Raw genomic sequence first — 22,723 nt, 5'->3', positions numbered from 1 at the left:
ACAATTTCAGATTGTGTACCTACAAACTAGATTTTGAATTTCTTCATCACGACAAATGCAATTTTGTTGTTGTAATGTTGATATTTCAAATGTTATCAACTGTTTCAGTTCACCATCTGGGAATCTATCTTCAAAATGGTTACATACTTGCTCAACAAATTGCAAAATGGCATCATTATTTACTTCAGTTTCAATAGCTGTTTTTGCATCACAGCCAAAGTGAGCATTGTGCCCCAGATAATATGCTCTCACCTTCTTATATCTTGGCCTTAGCAAACTTGAAGCCTTCAAATGGCATACTGTAGCAATGTTGAAAACCACAGCACATTTCTCCCAATTCAGCCAAAACATCATTTACAATTACAGTAGAAAGAAAGTTTTATGGATTCTGTAATATTTTCAAGCAGTACTCAGCGTTAGAATCATTTCCATCCTCAACCCTCTTTGAGAAATACTAGACTAGTGCTTTGTAATTTTTAACTAATCCTTTAATGCCAAAATGTATTGGAATCTACCAAATCCTGTTTAATGATGGCATGAGACTACATAATATTTTGCAATTCTGGCCATTTCCTCAAATTGGGATTTCTTTACTAAAAACCTGCACAAATCATATATACTATGCAAAGATTGTTTCCAGGTTCTTCATCACAGAAGAGAATTTTTTTATGCATCATCAATGCCTAGATTTTTCCAGTGAATTATGCAATGCTGTATGAGATGTAGAATCGCTTTCTTCAGTAATGCTTGCCTGCTTTCCCATGACTGCAGTACCATCGAAGGTGAAGATTACCAGAAATCTTTTGCGACTTACTATCGAATGCACATAGCAGTCATTCTGGCAAACATTGTTTTCTAACTCTTGGTTTCAGAAGAACAAAACTTAATATATAAAATCAACGTTTTACTCATTTGAATGCCATTATTTTTATCCACAATTAATATCATTCATCACAAAGTATCAACAAATTCAAATGCATAATTTTTGATGGACCTACTTTTGGAAGTGTAACATATTTTCCCATGTGATCAATTGAATATTTTTAACAGAGGCCATTCAGAAATTCAGGGAAATAGCAAGCAATACATTGTCAGTTAATATTTTTACTTGTTTGACTTGACTTTGCTGCCACTCACTAAAATCTAAGGTAGACTTCACATTACTATTCTATTATTAAGTGATTTATTCCACTGCCTTGTTGAGCTCTTCATAACTCGTGCACTCCACTCCAGATGGATTTTTGTGATTGATATGTTTCTTTAGGTAGCCAATCTTTCATGAATTCCACATCTTTCCATCAGCAAAATCACAACTAATTTTCACTACTGCCTGTATGTCTGTCATGTCTGCACGACAGGCATACAGCAGCCCTATAGTCTTGGTGCGAGAAAATATTTTACTTAACTGTACACGATGTAGGCAATCTTTCCAGAGTTTTAGTCTCAAGACTAATTCATTTAGCCACAATAACTTTAAACTTCCTGTGGCTTTAAGCTTCTGCCAAAATCATACACTACTGATATTATATTACTATGATAACAAAAAACTCACTTCCTTAGTGTGTCGTCTTTGAATGAGTGGGAAATTGAGTCCTGATTGAGACACTGGGTAGCTAGCTATGCATGCATGAATGCACATAGCTTATAGCAAAAAATTGATTTGTAACAAGCAATCCATGTACAATCGAATATTCAGTGAAATTAATTATTAGATACTCTAAAAAAAAAAAAAAAAGGAAAAAAAGCCTCCCTTCATAATTCAAATAATAATAAAAGCCATAGTCAATTTACTGCCAAAACTGCAGATTCAAATCCTTCAAATTTGAAAGCCTACTCTGGACAAGGGACACTTTCACATCCATTTCACCAACATTCAAGGCATCAATACAGTCAATAAAATACCCTTTGCAGACATTAAAACCTAATCCCTTTTTACTAACAGAACCAAACTGGTCCTCCATAATCACAGCTCACCTTAACTGTCCCAGCCACATGATGCATTCCACAAAAAAAGCGAGATATGTGCTTTTGTAAATTTTGATATCCCATGCCAAAGGCTATCCAACAGAGAATCCTTGCTTTTTGATCTACTATGGCTCAAGATTTCCTTACCTCACTGCCGTCTTTACTGCACCCCTAGCTCTGACAATCTTATTGCCCTTTTTGACTTCACTAAAAATGGATTCATACAAATTAATTACCCACATTGTGAGATTGCTTCCTAGGGACTAACATCCACTATAACACAAACATTCCCCTACTCCAACATTACCAGAAGGGAAGCTGAATCACAGTTAACCTACCAACCAAAATAGCAGACAAACCTCATCATTTTTTCAATGTCTGGTACCTTTTCTTAATGAGCTCTTTCCAAATACACCACGGATGTGTGCTCTTGGCAACTCTTACCACAATATATTCGAGTCTTCTTCTCTACAGTTTGTTCTCCTCCCAGCTAATCTTAGCCATGCTATCCTATGGCACTACAATTGTGCCAAATGTTTTTGCTCTCCTGATCTATAAATCTACACCAAACTAATAACTAAAATAATCCTCAATGCACCAAGAGCCTTCATTCTCCACTCCATTTCGAACCCACGACTCATATCTAGGCCTTGGTTCTCAAAAAACGCCTATATAGTCCATGATAAAAATGCACCATATGCTCAATGACTCCAGCTGAACATTCAGCTTACACAACAATTCAAAACAAATGTAAAAAAAGTTATCAATGATTCCAAAGCAGAATGAAATGCAATAAACTTGCTCCCTGCTCAACTGGCCTTCTGGTCCCTTGCAAAGGCTGTTGGGCATAACTTCTGCCCTTTCTTATTCCCACCTCTTCTGCATCCTGATGGTACTAGGGTAACCTCACCCCAAAACAAGGGAGACATCTTGCCATCAGTTTTTTCCCTCAAACTCTTGCTTACACAACCAAGGCAAATCATTTCCTGCACTGCAACAAACTGCCCAATGCATGCCTCTTCTGAACTGTCACCAGAAGGACATCGGCAAAACCTTGATTAATCTCAATACTAATAAGGCTTCTGGTCCAGATGGTAATCCTCCAGTTGTGCCCCAGAATAAACATCCATCCTGTATCGCCTATAATGCTGTCACATTCAACTAGCAACTATGCAACAACATGGAAGCAGGGCTGGCTTCATCCAGCCTGCACCTAAAAAGGAAGACTAACATCAGTCATCTATTATCCCATTGCTCTCACCTCAGTACTTTCAAAAGAGATAGAGAAGGTTATCAACAAGCAGCATCTTCACTACCTGGAGACTCATCAATTAATTACTGATCACCAACATGGATTAGGCCAGTCTCATCCTACAGCTGACCTTGCTAATATCAACTTTGGACACAGGCCATGGAAAGATTTGGAGAAGTTCATGTTGTCATTAACAATATTTCAAAGGCATTTGACCATGTCTGGTATCAAGCCGAACATGCTACCATGTTATGGTCACCCTCCTGCACTCTGTGATGATTTGATTACCAGCATCATCATAGATTTTCATTACATGTCATGGTAGATAGCTTCCTCTCATCAGACTTCTCTATTAATGCTGGAGAATCTCAGAGTTCTGTACCTCCATCCACATTCCCTCCTTTACATCAAGGTCATTGATGTGAAAGAGGAAGAGTGGGTGAGGGTATTCACAGTTTTGCTGATGACACCCTTCATTCCTCTTCCTCATTTGAGAAGTCCTGTAGTAGGCAAATGATAAAACCTCAAGATCGTCCATAACCAATAAGTTAAATACAGATCTCAACATCCTCAAATGGAGTAAAGACAAATTTCAATGCCATAAAAACTCAGGCCTGCCTTATTACCTGCAAAAACGATCTTACTTCACTCCCACTCACTTTTGATAATGTTCCAATTTCATTTTAAGATCAGCCTTCTCTTCTTGGGATGACCATCACATCCAATTTATCTTAGTTTAGCTTATCTTAGCTATATCTAATGGTTCAATCCATAAACATGCTGTGTTAGGATGAAGTTTTGAAGTATTGTAATGTTTTAGGAGGATTACAGGTCAGCTAGTGAATAATCTAGATGTTAGGTATGCCCAGATGGAATTCAAGGCAATGGTAGATGGAGTGAGGATACTGCTAAAGTCAAGATTAGTAAAAGAGTTGTGAATGCCACATTTCTTGTTTTAATGCCACATTCCTTTCAGTTTCAACTACTTTTAAACAACTATCATGCAAAGTCAAAGAAAGAGAAAAAGTTCAAATACAGTGGGGAGGGGGGAGGAGAACCTTACAAAACCATTAGCCATCTATACTGGGGTACAAAATGACAAGAAAATTTCTCTACTTCTTTATTTGTGCCTATATGGGACATTTGTGCTTATTTGTGGGTCTTTAGGCACAAATAAGTCATCATCATCATCATCAAATTCTTGCCATGTACCCTCAAGGGGTGTACAGGATATGACAGTACTACATGAAAAAATTACATCATTACTAACTTCCTATCTACAATTTTCCTCCAAATCAGTCTGTTACTTGTCAAGACTCCAACATTATCAGATCTTATATTTCTATCGTCTAAGGCACTTTGTACCATATCAATCCACCTATATCTTGGTCTTCCTCTGGGTCGTTTTCCTGCCAACATTGCAGAGAACACTTGTTTTGCTAATCTTTCCTCTCCCATTTTATTTAAGTGACCATACCACCTGAGATTAGCTCTGCTAACACATTCCTGGATGCTGACAATGTCAAGTTCTTTCCTAATATCCTCATTTTTAATATGATATTGCCATTGATGCCATCTGTTCACGCCTCTAATCTTTCTGAGGACTCTCACATCTGCGGTCTCTAGTCTTTGGTCAAGTGTTTTACTTCTGACCCAGCTCTCAGATCCATAAGTTAAAACTGGTTTGAACACTTATCTTGTTCTCCTCTCCTGCATATAAAAGCAACCAATTAAGAGGCTAACATATACACACTAATTTCTTTGTTTTCTGTATTCAATGTGCAAGGTCTTAGCAGAAAAGTAATGAGACAAAATTCATATAAAATCGTGTATTCAATTAATCACCTGATACACCATGGCACTTTCAAAGTAACTTCCCCAATAAGAAATGCACCAGTCCCAATGTTCTTTCAACGCAGCATAACAGGATTGGAAGTCCTCTTTTATTAGCTCATTTATGGCCCTGTCATGGCTCTTTGGATGTTTTCTAGTCTCAGAATGGGTACCTTACATCTTGTTCTTGAGCTTGGATAAAAGAAAAATGTCAACAGAGACAAGTCAGGCGAGTACAGTGACTGTTCCAACATTAAACACTCACGTGCTGACAGTGCAGAATGAGGTGTAGTGTCATGATGCAAGATCTAATCATTTGCAATCTCTGGATGCACCTGTAAGACACATTTCTGCAACCATTCAAGGATTTCTTGGTAGTAAATTTGGCTGACAGTTGCTCCAGGAGGTACAAATTCTCAGTGGACCATGCCATGGCTATCAAAAAAGATGACAATTGTGGTTTTCGTTTTGGTCTTGCTTGTGTTTCTCTCCCCTTCAAAAACATCTTGTGCCATTTAAACACTTCAGCATGAGATAAATAATCATTACCATATGCCTGCTTAATTTTACGGAACATTTTGGTAGCACTGGCATTCAGTTCAACACAAAATTTAATCACACAGCATTGCTCAAGATTTTGCTTCTCCATTTTTGTGATGAACACACCAGACATACACTTACTAAAAACACATCTCAACAAATGTTTAACCCTATCAATGAGAAACTGGTACTGATGGAAAGAGTGAGAATCACTCTAACATACTACTATATCATCGTCAATGCAATAGTAATGCCAATTGTCACAATAAAAAAAATCTCATTAATTTTCTGCTGCTAAACCTTGTAAGTTTAGCAGCAGAAATTTAAATATTGTTTAAATATTTAAATACAGTATTTATTTAAAATATTTTTGAAATTTATCTAAATATTTATTTTAAAATATTTAAAAACAAAGTAACTGACCTTGCATGGTCAGTTACTTTGTTTACTGTCCTCAGTGTAATCTCTCTCAAATGGTCTCAAATTTTCTGCTTTATAATTATTTCTTGTCAGCAGAAGACCATGATGTTTTGGACTTTACTATAAAATATCAATGGTTATTATTCTTATTAGTTATTTTCTTCAAGCAATAGTGAGCATTGTGAAATGAGTATATTTTATCCAACATTAGGTGAACATCATCAGGGAGACCGAACCGATGACTGCATCAAAACATGAGTCAAAGCATAGTAGCTTATGTCTCAGTTGCAGCTGAAGTATATAATTATATTATTCAAAGGAACAATTGTAAAAGTTGTGTAGATAAAAAATAATTATTTAAAAAAAAAAAAACATTATGAACAATTAAAGTAATCACTTCCCAAAACTTAGAGACTAAAACACAGTCTGAGCAGTTAAGGTTCAGATGATTTTGCAGTGTTTCACATGTTTCAAGGAAATTTGTTGTTTTTGTTAAAAATAACAAATAAGAACATTTTATATAAAAATAACATCCACGTTGCATGTTTACAAGAAACAAAACTAAATCAAAATCTGAAGCTTCAAATCAAAGACAGACCTTACTCAGACATACTCAGGACCTCAAATGACAGAATTAGAAACAGCAATTAATCAAATCGACCATGACAAATCACCTGGAATTGATCTTATATTTGGACATATGATTAAAAACATGAGAGAAATAGCCAAAAACTTCTGAAGATATTTAACATTTCCTAGAATACAGGTATACTGCCAAAAATCTGGAAAACATCAATCATCATACCCTTACTAAAATCTAACAAACACTCTAGTGACTGTAAATACTACAGACCAATAGCTTTGACTAGTACTCTCTGTAAACTAAATGAAAGAATAATACATACTAGACTTATGAATTGGCTCTTAGAAAATAACAAGATCAACTTTTACCAAACTGCATACAGGTCTCAACACAGTACAGAAAATCAATTATTTTATCTTTGCCAATCAATCATAGATGGCTTTCAAGAAAAACCACCAAAGAAGACAACAGCAATCTTCTTGGATCTTACAGCTGCCTTTGATCGTGCTTGGAGACAAAAATTAATAAAAATTGTATACGATACTGGAATAAGGGGGAACACATTAATTTGGATTTCAGATTTCATGAAAGGAAGAAAAATGAAAGTAAAAGTTAATGGAACTAATTCCAACATGCATTGAACTTGGGCTGGAGTCCCACAAGGTTCAGTTTTAAGCCCACTCCTATTTCTCATCTATATGAACAATATTCATCCTCACATAATAAATGACACAAAAATAGCATGTTATGCAGATGATATAGCAATCTGGCACACAAGCAGCAATCCTCAAGAATCTGAAAAAGTCCTAAAAAATTCGATAAAAGGCTTAGAAAGATGGGCAAAGGAACTTAAATTACAGATAAACCCATAAAAACAAAACTGAGTATCTTCTCTACTGATAGAAAAAATAGACACAATTACAACCCCCAAATCAAATTTAGATAATAATCTGAGATACTGAGATTTACAACTCATATTACAAATATATCTAATAAAGCTCTTAAAAAGGCTTTGTGGAACAAAATGGGGTGCAAAACCAAAGACACTCAAAACTCTATATACGGCACTCCCTCTAAGGAATATGCCTCGTGAATCTGGGCTCCAGCTTCTAATAGCTCAAAAGAAAAACTTGACAGAGTACAATCAAGAGTAGTAAAAATTATTATAATTATAAAAATTATAGGTCCAGTCTCATCCACAAATAATTTAAAAACTCAACAAGAGTGTGGGCTTCACATACTAGAAGACAGAAGAAAACTCACCACAGTTAAATTCACTAACAGAATTAGGAGCCAACAACAGGATCACCTCTCACTTGGGACTTTCGATGCCTGGACAGGAAAATCAAAACTAAAAAGATCATCTAATTTACAATATGATCATGAAATTAGAAAACGGATCGACTTGGAGCACCTGTCCATTGAAATAAGCAAACAGCCATTCTTTTCCACTATACTACCAAAAAACACAATGATTAACTTAAATCTTCTAGAATCCTGTTCAAAAAAGGATTCACAGTATGAAAATAAAAGAAAAGGACTTGACACTATACATCACTTAAATAATCTAAACCATGTCACTGCCTATATTAATGGATCATCTGATGAAGCACTCAACCAAGGAGGATCAGGAATTTTTCTAACTCTACCTGGAGGCGAGGAAATGCAAATCAAAACCACAGATGGCAAAATAGCTTCAAACTTCACTTGTGAATTAACAGCCATATAAGTAGCTCTCAAGTTCTGTCTAATCCAGTAATAAACATTAAAGAAGGAATAACCATCTAGAGTGACTCAAAATCTGCACTTGAGGCATTAAAAAAATGGAAAAACAAAACTCACACAGATAATTCATGAGCAACTAACAACTTTAAATTTGAAAAATAAGAACTGTACATTGCAAAGGATACCAGCCCGCATAAACGGGCTGGTATCCATTGGCAATGAGAAAGCAGACTGACTAGCCAAAGAAGCAAAATACCTCAATACCTCAAAAATTACATTCACTATCACCAACTGATGCTAATCTGTTGCAAAAATAAGATTGGTAAAACAAACTATCAAGGAGAATGAAATCAGTGAAATTAATGAAAATAGAGAAATAAACATAATCAGACTAAGGAAGGAACATTTTAAAGACATGAATTTAAAGAAATTCATCCAGATGGTACCAGAAGCTATGAAATATGCAAAAACTGTCCAGGAGTTGAACTAACACCTACCCATATCTATTCCTGTCCAGCAATTGCCACTGCTCTACAGAAAATTGAAAAGTTCTACTCCATCAAAGTTCAACAGATTGCCAAAGCAGGTCTACAGGCCCATGTCATATCTAGAAGCTCTTCAATGGACTTGACAACAACATCTATTCTGCAGAATGCAAATCAGCCCATGTGAAGCCTATTATTAAGAAGGGTGACAAATCTTTATCATCCAACTACTGCCCAATTTCTCTTAACTTGTTCTCACTAAAGTAATAGAGAGAATCATCAACATTCAGCTCCTATACTACCTTGAAAGTATTCAAACTAATAAATAAGTAGTGAAATTCATGCTGTCATGGATTTCACTACTGTCGATCAACAGGGATCTGCTTACCTTTGTCACCCATCTGTGAACAAAACCATGGAAAAATTTGGTGGGACTCAGGTGGTTGCTTTTGATATCTCCATTTTTGACAGGGTCTGTTAAGTAAGCTCCAATCATATGGCTTATCATCTGACTTCTGCAACTAGACTGCTAACTTTCTGACTAGATGCATGCTATGTGGAATGGATGGCAACTTGTTTACAGGGCTATTTTTTTTCCATCCATTCTTTTTATTTATCAGTGACCTACTCCAGTTGACTACAACACACCTTTGCTGATGACAGCACACTGCACTTCTCATTCAACAATTAATGCAATACAATGAAAATCACAACCTCCAAAACAGCCATCTCTTCTATCCTAAATTCTGATCTCTAAACCATTCTTCAAAAGGGTTCAGACAACCTCGTCAGTTTCAATATTAGCAAACCACAATTCTTCCTTATCTCCCCAAAAAATACATAAATAATAATAATTTCTTGCAGTCAATCTTACTCTCAATAACACACAAATCTTTAGACAAGTTGAGATCTCTCTCTCTTTCTCTCTCTCGACAATAAGCACATTACAACTACTGCTTCCTCATCATCTGGGAAAAAAAAAAAAAAAAAATCAGATTTCTCTTTTACTCTGAACAGCTATATCCTGTACAAGCTACAAATATGTCCAACCAATGAACACTGTTCTTGGAGGGTTGTGTCTCTAAAAGATCCTTAAAAATACTTGACTAAATATAGAACGAGACAATTAATTTGTAAATGACCCGTTGCGAGTTTTTGGGATATGAAGAATGAGTTTCAAGGGAGAATGGATTTATATATAAGAGAAGTTGTCCGAAACTGAATATGTTCGATATCAAGAGTTGGGAGAAATTATTTACTAGTATGAGACATAATATGGGGAGTCAGGAAAACTAGATAACAATAGAAAGAATGGTAAGAATCTATGTATAATAGCGACAAGCTATGCAGCTATATTAATAATATGAATATGCTTAATCATGGAGGTGATTGTATTGAAAGAATGATTGCGACCTTCTCTTCTTATACACACTTAGTGTACAAGACATCCTTGTACACTAAGTATGTACAAGGATGTCTGTATGATGAAGCATTAGATATGAACAGGGATCTGAAAAACTGTCCAAATGGGTCATGCAGACTACAAAGGTATGCATACAAAAAAGCATGGAAGCAACTTATTATGTCTGTACACAAATGCTAGAAGTATCAAGAACATCAGGAACAAAGTGGTAGAGTTTGTTGCCTTGGTGAATACTTTGGAGCCTCAGACTGTATTTATGAGTAAGATTTAATTCTCAGAGACAGATCTACTAACCGGTAACAAGTGTAAAATGTACAGTATGTTTAGAAAGAATAGATAAAATAGGAAAGAAGGGGTGTGTGATGCTAAAGATATCAACTGATTTAATTCCAGATAGAGTAGACAATTATGATGGCATTATTAATAAAAATTTTCTGCATAGCAGTGAATTTAAAGCTATTTGGTTTGAGTGGAGTCTAACAACCTAGTGAATCATTTGCTGGTGATGAAATGCATTGAAAAATAAACTTAATGGATGTATGTTGTTGTTATGTGCCATCCAATCATTTCAACTCTTGGTGATCTTGTGAACAAAGGCTCTCCATCCCACTCGGCTTATTGTCCTTTCTTTTAGTAATTGTAAGTTCAAGTTGTTGGTATCAAACTTAATGGAAATTAAATGATTAATCATTTAGATTTTAATTATCCAATCATTGATTAGGGAGCAATGAAATGCTCATAAGAAGAATGAAGAGAAAAATTTATTAAGCTATTGCGAGACAACTTCCTTAAGCAGCACGTAACAGAAGGAACTCAATTTCAAAGAATATCACACCAGATTATAGTGTCAGAAGGGACTTCATTTAATGACATGACTTTTCTGCCTGGAGTTAGTGACAATGAGGCTGTACCAGCCTGAGAAATGAATAAGTGTATGTATGAATGTTTCATTCAGAAAGGTTATGTGCTGAACCACAAAGCAGGAAATTATGATTTATTGAGGAGAATACTAGGACTGATCCTATACTGGCAGAATGGAAGGAGGTAGAACAAGGGAACATAAGAAGCTGTATAAGGAGGATGTGAGCAGGGGAATAAGGAGCAGGTTCTTTGCATAGAGAGTGGTTGAGTTCAATGCATTGCCTGACATTGTAGTAAATGCAGATATATTGAATGAGTTTAAAGCACTGTTTGATGAGTTTTGTGTGTGTGTGCCTCTTGCAATGAGGCTTTTGATTCCATGGAGGCCTGGTGTTAATAATAATACTGCATGGGAAATATTAAAAAATACATCAATGATGCAATATTGGAATGTCCCAACGGTTCAAATAACAAATTGGGAGGGAGTGAAATAGATGTGCAATCTTTTAAGCAACAGTTCTTATGAAAAAAATAACGTAGAAGGAGCACATAGCACATAAAGATGATGTCAGTTAAGAAAATTATAACATACAGACCAGAATAGTTAGAAGTAAGTGTGAGTATGAAAAGAAGTTTTCAAATGTCAAAACCAGTCAAGAAGATAGTGGCCCTAACATTATACACATGTGCACACACACGAGGATGCGTGTGCTTTGAATTATGGAACGGTAAAGTAATTGATGTGAAGTCATAATCCAGTGGTGAAGATACTTCACACACAAGATATGTTTGCTTACACTTGGATAAAGGATTAAACCAAGAATATAACTTCTTGGCATCTTTAATTTATAGTATGCAAAGAAACTGGCTCTGCAAACAGACAACACAAAAGAATTCTATTGTTATACTGCAAGTAAAAAAAAAAAAATGAATGTGAAAGAAGAACTTGACTGAATGACACTGGAAAAAGAAATTCATGTGTATGGGGAGGAGGTACCAGGAATTGTTGCATAAACTAAATAAGAATTTGACAATAGGAACTGAAGATATTAGTACAGATGCTAAAAGAATGTGCTCCTAAACCAGCTGTGCCTTTGGCCTGGCTGTCTAATATGAGTCTCAGCACAGGGAAGATTTCACAGGAGTGGAAAGAATTTATAATTCCATCGCACAAGGGTGGTGCAAAGGCTGATGTGTGTCTAACTATCAACCTATTGGTATCTCTGGAGTGGTGGTGAAGATTTTGGAAAAGTTGGTAAGAGCCTACATACAGCAATAGGTTCACAGAGAATCTATACTTTGCAATAAATGGCATGGATTTATGAAAGGAAAGTCATGTTTGAGTAACCTGCTCACATTTTATAGTAATGTTACAGCTGAGTTAGACAAGGGGAATGACAATTCCCCCTCGTCTAACTCAGATGAAAGGTGAAAATACACCATGACACTTTTGGAATTGGAAGCTTTTGACAGGATATTGCATGAAAGGCTGTTGCATAAGTTGGATGATATAGGATTAGTTTATAATCTATTAGCTTGGATAAGGGGATGACTGAATGATACATCAAAAAGTGATATAATGGGGAATGTGAATCTGCAAGATTTAAGATGATAGTGTATCCAGAGATCAGTCCTTGGTCCATTGTTATTCCATCTTTACATTAATGACATTGGGGAGGATTTAACAGGAGACATACAGCTATTTGCTAATGATGCAAAGATAAGCAGCATAATTAGGAATGCAAGTGACATGAAGTACTTGCAGAATGATTTGAATACAACTGAATTGAGGGCATGCAAAAATGGCTATTAGCTCAATGTTAGTAAATGTAGTCTTGTCATATCCAATGGGAAATTATAATGGTGAGATTATGCTATAAAAAAACTTTCGTCTTGGAGTTTTAGGAGAGAGGAAGTTGATGCTCAGAGGCTGTCTAGCAAAGATTGTGACCATTGCAGTTCTCCTCTAAGCTGTGGTATGTAGAGCTATGGAAGTTGTTTTGCCTCTTTATAAGGAATACAGCTTCATCTGAACATGTGTGCATATCTGGTTTGAGTGATAGGAAAATGACAAACATGATATTGGGACTGCAAAATGTAGATTATGAGAATAGAATGAAAATTTGTGGAACTGTGGACACTAGTAAACAGGAGAAACAGCAATAGTGCAATAGACCAACAAACTGCTAAATGGGTAATAACAAGATACCAGTAAATGAAATTTTTCATTTGATGGAGAGCAGGGAGAAGACAAGAAGTCATATATGGAATATGAGAATGAATGCAGTCAAAGAAAGGTATGAGTACTAGATTTTTATCTCACAGAACAGTGCATGATTTGAATGGCTTTTCTTTACAGGTGATGAATGCAGATAATGTGAATGAATTCAAGGGAAGTTATGATGGGTGGTGTGAGTGATTCATGGCCTCCTTTGATGAGTCCCTGACTCCCTAGGGGTCTTCTGTAATAATAATAATATTACCTGCATAGTGTGGGGAAAGTACAGAAGTATAATACAGTGAACCCTGTAGGGACTACTTTGTCAAAGAAAGGTTTCTATAATAAATTTCTTTTAGAATATTACTGATACTATGGAGCTATAATATGAACAATGGATTATAAACAGAGAAGATAATATATATAATCTTTTCTTATCCCCATTTTATTATCTTCCTACAGATCCTTGAATTCTAACTGCTACACAAGTATAAGGATATATGCACCATATAAGGTTCCATTTATACAATTTTAGTATTCTAAAGACCCTCTCAGAGATATTTGTCTTTAATGATTTTGTTAAATGTCTTTAATTTGTCTTATTTGTCTTTAAGATCTTGAAATTGTATATTTCAAGATCTTAAAGACAAAGATTCTTGTTATACTTTACAACAAGACATTCTACATTAATTTCATTTAATTCACCAATTATTTTGTTAAAATAAAGTTTGTTTACTTCTTCTTGATGTCTGAATTGAATATGAATAAAGAAAAAAATGAAGAGACATTTAAAACTTTCTGGCTATGCTCCAACACAAACGCATTAGTGGAGAGTAATAAAGCAGTGCTGTTGGTTTTGTGATGAAATTAATGTGCTATAAGTTTGGACTTAGAATTTTTATATACTATTTAATAATTAAATAATTTAATAATATCATATTTCCCCAAAAATAAGACTGAGTCTTATATTAATTTTTGCTCCAAAAGACGTATTAGGGCTTATTTTCAGGGGATGTCTTATTTTTTCATGTACAACAATCTACATTTATCTTAATTATAATTTATATTATCATTTATTTTAAGTATTAATGTCAATAATATTATTTATTTATATTTAATTATATATTAATATTATTATTTTATAATTCAATACATCCGTCGTGTGTTGCAATGGAGGTAATAAATGCATCGGTCTGGCTGACGATCTTAACTGGGGCTTATTTTTGGGGTAGGGCTTATATTACGAGCATCCTGAAAAATCATGCTAGGGCTTATTTTCCGGTTAAACTCTTATTTTCGGGGAAACACAATAGCTGTCAGGAAGTATTTAGTTCCTTTCTATGTATGCAATCCTGTCAGTTATAGTAAATGACTCCCTTGATTCTGCATTATGCCTTAACTTTGAAATAAAATTAATCCTTTCACTGCTGGAAATATAAAAGCTAGCCTAACTCTCCATGCTGAAGAGTTAGGCTATATCATATTTTCTTTTATAATAATAATTAAAAAATCACATGCAACACTTTAGGTTCCCCCCCCCTCTCCAGTTGAAGTTTAATGAAAATTGCGACACAAATTGTTTTAATGAAAATCTCTTGTTCAGAATTTTTACACAATACTGTATAAAAATACAATAACATATGTGTCATAATATAAATATATTATGACACATATATAATCAAACGCAAGAAATCCAACATTTGTTCCACATATCCGCCCCCTCCCCTGCCTGCCTCTCCATTTGCTTCCCTTCAAATGAGATGTTTGGACACACATAGCAGGATTTTTCTTAAGAATAGGAGGAACAAGTATTGAAAAGGACCTTCCTTTCAATCTGGGGAGTTGGTCACCATGTGATACACATCCCATTTTAGTTCTTGGTGTATGGAAGATTTAAAAAATTTCACTTTTGAAAGTCAGTTGAAAATCAGCAAATATGTTTTTCTCTGTATTTACTTTTTACCATGTCTGAGAATTTAAAATTGTTATGTGCAGGAGGTAAAAATAGAACTTTCTGTACTACTTGAAGTTCTAAAAAAAATTCAGCAGAACTGCACATTATGTCTGACTGTATTTTTATTGTATTCTATTACACAATGGGGCTTCATTATTTGAGGATTGGTTGAATTGTCTCTCTTTCCTGATAATTTTATGCAATTTTTATAATTAATGGTCATGAGAATTTCTTACTATTTTCACTATCCATAGAAAGAATGACCATGCAACACAAAAGTTTCTAGATTTCTTCTGTTATAGGCAAATGTGCAAATATTTTTCCTCCAGACAGCATAATGGATACACATGGCAATACTTTGTGGGATTTTTCTTAAGAACAGGGGGAACAAATATCTCCATATGTCTTGAGAAATTCAAAAATGTTTTCAAGTGTTTATGTGGATGGAGATTTTTTAAATGCAAAAGTGTGCATTCTGTTTAAGTGTACTACTTTACATTAGCTCTGCTCACACATTCTTGAATATTAACAATATTCAAATCTTTAGTTCAAATAGTTTTTAAGAATTATTTAATAATATTTTATAAATATTAATCTTCTGGCATGCACAACAATTGGTAATCCACCGACTGTTCTGTACTTTGTATTCCATTCCTTTAACTGTTTGTTCTACACTAATGATGTACTGTTACTTTCAGTACGAAATATTTGTACCTTTAATTCATTAAAGTTATTACTGTTAGTTTTATACATGTTAAGTTATTAATTAACAATATTCAGTTCTTTCTTAATATCTTCATTTTTTTATATGATTCTACCACTGATGCCATTTCACTCTAGTAATTTTTTTCAGGACTCATATCTGTGGTTTCCAGTCTTTGATGAACTGTTTTATTTCTCACCCAACTCTCAGATCCATATGTTAAAACTGGTTTGAATGTTATCTTGTATACTGTTAAGTTTAGTGTGTTGGCTAATTTCTCTCTTATTCCATATAAATTTATTCAGCTGGGCTTCACAACATAACAGCTTTTGATTATTCTATTACATCCTGGCCAAATTCTACCAATTCTAACCACAAGCTCATTCACAGTACTAAAAAGTGTTATGGCTCTCCAAATTTTCAAAGGTGGGAATGACAATAAAAAACTGTACTGCACCAAACCAAAAATGAGTATTTTCTTTGAATTTTATTCTAAAATTTTACATTATTCCTCAAGAAACCTTGCTCTGGAGGATGCTAAATAGGCTTTTTTTTATTCAAACCATTTTTCATTTGGTAAGCAGAATGGATTCACAGCAGATGACAAAAATTGTCTATGTAAGTTTATTTCAAAAAAAAGTAAATATCAGGAATTATTTTCAACACAAACATACTGATAGAATACAAAGTTTTGTTTCCAAATTCCAAAGGACAAAATTGTTTTTAGAGACATAAAACAAGCACAATCTCAAAAATACATCCTGCCAGTCTGGTTCATTCTTCCTGAAGTCTGTATAATGAAATTACAACAAGCTTCTAAAGGCTAAGGAGGCCTTGTATTATGTATGTACATTACATTGCATTTTTTTTGTTTTGTTTTTGTGGTAAGTTTACTTGTTTGCACAGGATGAAAAACCTCAGTTTCTGGGAGGAAAATCCTGCCACCATCCATATAGACAAACTAACTCACCTTCAGCTGAAAAACTATAAAAACGTTTTTTAAGTCCCGGATAGAATTTGAATACAGATCTTTCTAATCAAAACCAAAAAATTTTTAATACCTAGTTAACTATTGAGGCTCTTATCCGTAAGCATATCTCCTTCAAATCATTAATATGAAGGTTGCACAATAACATATTAAGAGAAGAGTATGATGAATGCCACTTATTATGTCTCCTAAAAAGTAATTCTTGATAAATAATTTTCTATCAGACAGAGCCTTGTCTCCAATCAACTTCAATAGCAACTATGCTTTCCTTATTTATCTAATGATGTCATTACCATGTTGAGCAAATTCATATTAGTTTTCATAGATAATATTTCTAATGTTTGGCATCATTTATCTCCTCCAACTCCTGCCCATGTGACTATGGCAATTAGTTTCCATATTACAAGGAGCAGCAACAACAGCTCATTCAATACCTCCTTTAGTCTTTCATCAAAAAGAAATGCTGCAATCCTGAATAGCATGGATACTAACATCATATTCCAATAATATTCTTCCTTCTGTGCTAAAAATTGTGTTATAGAATTAACCCCTATCTTTTGTTATCAATTTCAATCTTTCTTAGTTGTACATCATCTATCTTACAGCATGGAAACAAGCCTACATGCAAACCCAGTCAAAAAAAAAAGTAATAAAAGTCAGCCAAACTACTGTCTCATTGCAACTATTTTAGTTTTCTTTAAAATTATAGAGAAAGTCATCAACACAACTTCATTACCTGGAGAATCACCAGCTAAGTAGGGGCCAGCAATCTTGCCACCTTTCATCCATAACCAATCTCCTAGCAATCACCACCCATCTTTGGACACAAGTCACAGAAACATCTAAAAACTCATGTGGTTGCTATTACCATTTCTAGGGCATATGATTGGGTCTGATATGACTGTTCACCAAACTAATATCTTAGTATGTCAAAAATTATAAATTAAAGATATCAAGAAATTATATACTTGGTTTAATACATTATCCAAGTGTAAGCAAACAAAGTTTGCACCTGAAGTATCTTTCAGGACAGGGGCAATTCGTGGCAAAAGTGGTATAACTTCTCATCATTTGCCTCAGTATCCCATAATGCAAAGCACATCTCCTTGCAGACATGTATAATTATTATTATTTGACACCTCCAGGGAGTCCAAAGACTCATCGACGGAGAGTATGCCAACAGCATCGAATGATTGTCCCCTTCCAACTACTAACCGTGCTCAAACTTACTTAACTGAGCCATTAGTAGCAGAGGCTCTACCAATCGACCGATATGCATTAAGGGAGGGCTCACTATCCAGACTGGTTTCGACCTTTATTGAGGTCTCATCAGTGGGAGCCAGACCCAGAGGTGGTGAAACTAAGGTGGAAGTAATGGAGAAGTCATATTTCCATATACCAGTTGCTAAAATGTGTCGCCCCTTATTATTAAAAATACTCTGGATTAGAATATAGTTGTTGAAAGTTTTTCACTTGATTATATAGGTCTGAGTAGTGACCCTTCCCTTAATGCATAGCATTATACATGCCTGCAAGGAGATGTGTGCATTATGGGATACAAGTGACGAGAAGTTATACCACCTTTGCCCCAGTCCTGAAAGATACTTCAAGGTGCAAACTTTGCTTACACTTGGATAATGGATTAAACCAAGTATATAATTTCTTGGTATCGTTAATTTATAATATAACCAAGTGAAAAACTTTCAACATCTTAGTATGTCCTCTATGCTTTGCAAGTGGGTCACCAGCTTACTCTCTAGTCATTCACTATATGTTGGGAAATCCTATTCTCAGATTTCTCCACCAGTGCTAGAATCTCCATAGCTGAAAGTTCATCTACTTTCTTCCCCCTGAATATAAATGACTTCTATCGCACTTCAAATCCTACCTACAGCTTCAATGATATCAGTAAATTCCATTCGTCTTCTTCATTTGCTAAACCTTGAACTGCATAATCATTCAAAGCTTCAAGATCTTCCAAAATTAATACCTTTATCTTTGCTATTCTTCTACAGGTAACAGTGGGATGAGGATGTTCTTTCAGTGCTAAACAACCAAACATAATTCTGTCTTATTTTCAAACTGAAAATATCTCATAAAAATAAAAATATTTTGTACTCTGTAAATTGTTTTTTTCAGTTTTGTAATTTTTGGTATTTGGCTCACAGAATTAGTCAGTTTTAGTTTGTTTGTCTGTTTTTAGGAAAAGTGTATCCCTAAATGGCAAGAGTTAAAAATAACTGGTGATAGCACAAACTAGTTTTTTTTTTTAATCCAAAATTGAATTAATTAGTGATAGCACACAGATCTTCCAATGAAACTGTTCAATTGTGATTTTTTTTATTGTATTTTGCTTTTTTCCATACTAACAATTATTTCTACAACTGTTAAATGCTGACAGTGAAGATGGAGGACAGTAATTATTAATTTTATTTTGTTAAGTTGAGGAAAACTGCAAAGTACACTCTATTTGATCACAAAAGAAATGAAGAAATTGTGAAAGAACTAAACCAGGAATCAGTAATAGAAAAACTAAAGAAATATAAACATAAATGGATGGAATACATTGAAAGAATGAAAACAGAAAGATTACCAAAACAAGTATTAAATTACAATACATGATGAAACAGAAAACCAGAATATCCTCTAAAGAGAATCAACAATGACTTCTGAGAACAGCCCATTGTAATTCTAAATCCATGAAAGTATGATAATATTTTGTTAAGTTAAAAAGTTATAGCAGATAATAGTTCAGTGTTATCTAATGGAACAACAGCTACTCAAGTTTTGGTGTCTGAATTAACATTACCTAACAGTTTTATTATGCACAGATATTAATAATAAGGCAGTATTTATTACCTTTAATGAGGAAGAAACTTCCAGCTAATAAAGCTGCTGCAATGGGAGCCAACACAAATCCTGCTCTCATACCCGGGCTGACAAAACCAACAAAACAGATCCCAGTTAATGAATCACCATCCACCTACATAACAATGATTATTTAACCTATAAGTGTGACTTGCAAATATTTTTATATTTACATAAAACTTGGACAATTGATTGATCAGAATGTCTGTCTATAAAAATATAAGAATATATAAGAAATGAATTAAGAAAAGTGGCTGTGTTTGAGAAAATTATATTTTTCCAATTCTTCTGTATACACTGAAATTAAACTCCAGAAGAAACATCTAACTATATTAATGAAGTTAATAATTCGTTTCTTTTTTCTATGCTCAATCTTCCAATAATTACATGACATCTAAATAACACCAGTGTTTATAATTACATCATACCTCAGGCTTATAACAACATCATGTCATATATTTAATCCTGTCTGCTTACACATCACCTTAATAACCTCAAAGCCACTGATCTCCTACCACCACTCATGAAAGCTATTCCTTTACTTATTAAGGAGCCTCTGCACTGTAGATCAGTTGTCATTTAGCTAGAAAGACCTAAGTTTGAATCATGTATAGCATGTGAAGAACTTTTATATGTGCTTTTCAACTGAAATAAGTCAGTCAGTATTTATATGGAGGTGACATGGTTTTGATAATTGGAAACTCCAGTATTTCATTCTACAAAACAGGCACACTGGTTGAAAACATAGAATACTAGTCAGATGCTCAGCCATAATTCCAAACATCTACTCATTAAGAATGCTCAACACCTCCCTATTTCTTCTCATTTCAGTCATCTCAGAAAATTTTAAGGTTTTCATATTTTGCCAATATATTCCTCACCCTTCAGCAGGTTTCACACAATGGCTCCTCCTCTAATTTCATAGATCAAACTGAATCATTTTCTATCGGTCACGATATAAAACAAATTGTCAACTTATCAACCAGAATACCAAATTATCCTTATCATTCTTCCAACACTCTGGACTTTTCTTAACCAGTTCTCTTTCCAAACATAATGTAAATGTGTTTTTTTTCCTCTCTCTCTCCTCTTGGCAACTGTGATCATTACCTCATCCACATCTCCTTTTCTACAGAAAAGGAAACATTTTATTTCCAGCCAATCTCAGCCTCATACTCAATGGCACTACAACAGTGCCAGATGGGATAACTTCTGGGATTTCTATGCTGCTTTCCATTCTGATTACCTGTTTCTGCTTTCCCAACTCAACATCAGATCCTTTTCACCAGCAAGACCTCAAATCCTCGTTAATTTTGATACTTAGTCTCCTAGCTCTGATGGTATCCCCCATTTGTGCTCAAGAATTGTGTTCTAGAATTAACACCCATTATCCAGCCAATCTAGTCAATTTCAATATCAAAATAGAGTTATATCTTATTATCCAGAAAAAAAAAAAAAATATATATATATATATATATACTTCACTCCCTTGTACTTTTGAGAACATTCTGATTCTTCTCAGAGAATAATATTCTCACATTTGGGAATAGATGACCCCTTTCTCATAGACTCTCACTCTCTCTGGTTACTTTCTCATAGATGCTCTATTTCTGCATCACGTCATTTTTTATAGGTGCTTTCATGGACATTGCTCCACCACACTGGCCAATATTATTCTTCTCTTTCATGTAATCACATAAGAACCAATCAGCATTACTAGTCCGCATATATATATAGATATATACAATTCAACTCCAAACTTACTGAACTAACTTCTCACCTTCTTTCAATTCCATCTACTCCTTACACTCTTGCTCATGCATAGTGATATTTATGTTATAGGTCATGTGAGCTGATGTGTGGGGACAATATATTATATATAAAATAAAAAAAACTCGCTCTCAGCTTTGTTTTTCAATACTTTAAACAATTCTTTCACTTCCTCTAATGCCAAATTTATCATGTTTCAAAGCATTCATTCACATTCCATCCTTTTTGCATCCTCAACTTGAAGAATCTTCATCAATTTTCTGATATATTTTTTCCTCACTGGATGTACAGGCTACTATGGCAGTACATGATTAAATTTACTACTAATAGTCTAACAACAATTTTCCTCCAAATTTGTCTATTACTTGTCAGCACTCCAATATTGTCATATCTATCTAATAGTCTGGTCATCTAAGCCACATCTTACTGTCTCAAATCGATCTAGATTGTGGCAATTCTTTCTTCAATGTTACATGGTGGTCAGTATTAATTGTGAAGAATTTATGGAGACAAGAAAAAAACATGTTGGAGTAATCACTTTACTTATAAGCATGAAAATAACACTCTAAGATGTTATTTAATAATGTTGTTTCACGTTTTGGCATTTTCACTATCTGATGGGTTTCCAGGTAGTGAAGAAACGTCTAAATAAGATGTTTCTACCCCTGTATTGAAGTCATCATCAGGAAAACATATATATGCACAAGACACAAGCTACATTTCACTACACAAAAGTAAGATAAATCTAAATGGTTTGTTAATTGTTTACCCTAGCCTGACCTCTGGTGAAAAAAAAATAATAAAAATTTATACACAAATATAAATTAGCAGAATAAAATAAATTTTTATACATATAATAAGTATAATAATACACAGATAAAAAATAAATAAATAAAATATAAAAAGTTTTATAATGGAACTATATTAAACACATCTACAGTCCTCTTATATTAGGGTTTTCCTGTGTTGGGGTTCTGCCATCATGTTCTGGATGCTGCATAGATTGCAGATGGGTCTTCCAGATTCTTGGAATTACTAATCCATCATTCTTGTTGAGATTTCGGATGATGTTTCAGCATCTCACAAGCTTCCTTGAACTTTCTTTCAAACGAAAGAAAGTTCAAGGAAAGTGCCT

At 34.3% G+C, this 22,723-nt stretch overlaps 1 protein-coding gene across 2 annotated transcripts in view; it reads right to left on the bottom strand.

Moving 5' to 3' along the window:
• The window catches only part of smo (smoothened, frizzled class receptor), a 153,399-nt gene that overhangs the window by 56,119 nt on the left and 74,557 nt on the right, over nucleotides 1-22,723 (bottom strand). For both annotated transcript variants that reach the window (XM_090411074.1, XM_090411075.1), the window contains one exon: nucleotides 19,810-19,933. In XM_090411074.1, the coding sequence (XP_090267200.1) occupies nucleotides 19,810-19,933 (124 nt within the window). The remainder of the gene's footprint in view (nucleotides 1-19,809; nucleotides 19,934-22,723) is intronic.

This window comes from Typopeltis vanoorti, chromosome 21 (genome assembly GCF_054136105.1).
Source record: "Typopeltis vanoorti isolate ZY-2024b chromosome 21, IOZ_Tvanoo_1.0, whole genome shotgun sequence".
NCBI lineage: Eukaryota > Metazoa > Arthropoda > Arachnida > Uropygi > Thelyphonidae > Typopeltis > Typopeltis vanoorti.
This window is presented reverse-complemented; position numbering and strand designations above follow the sequence as displayed.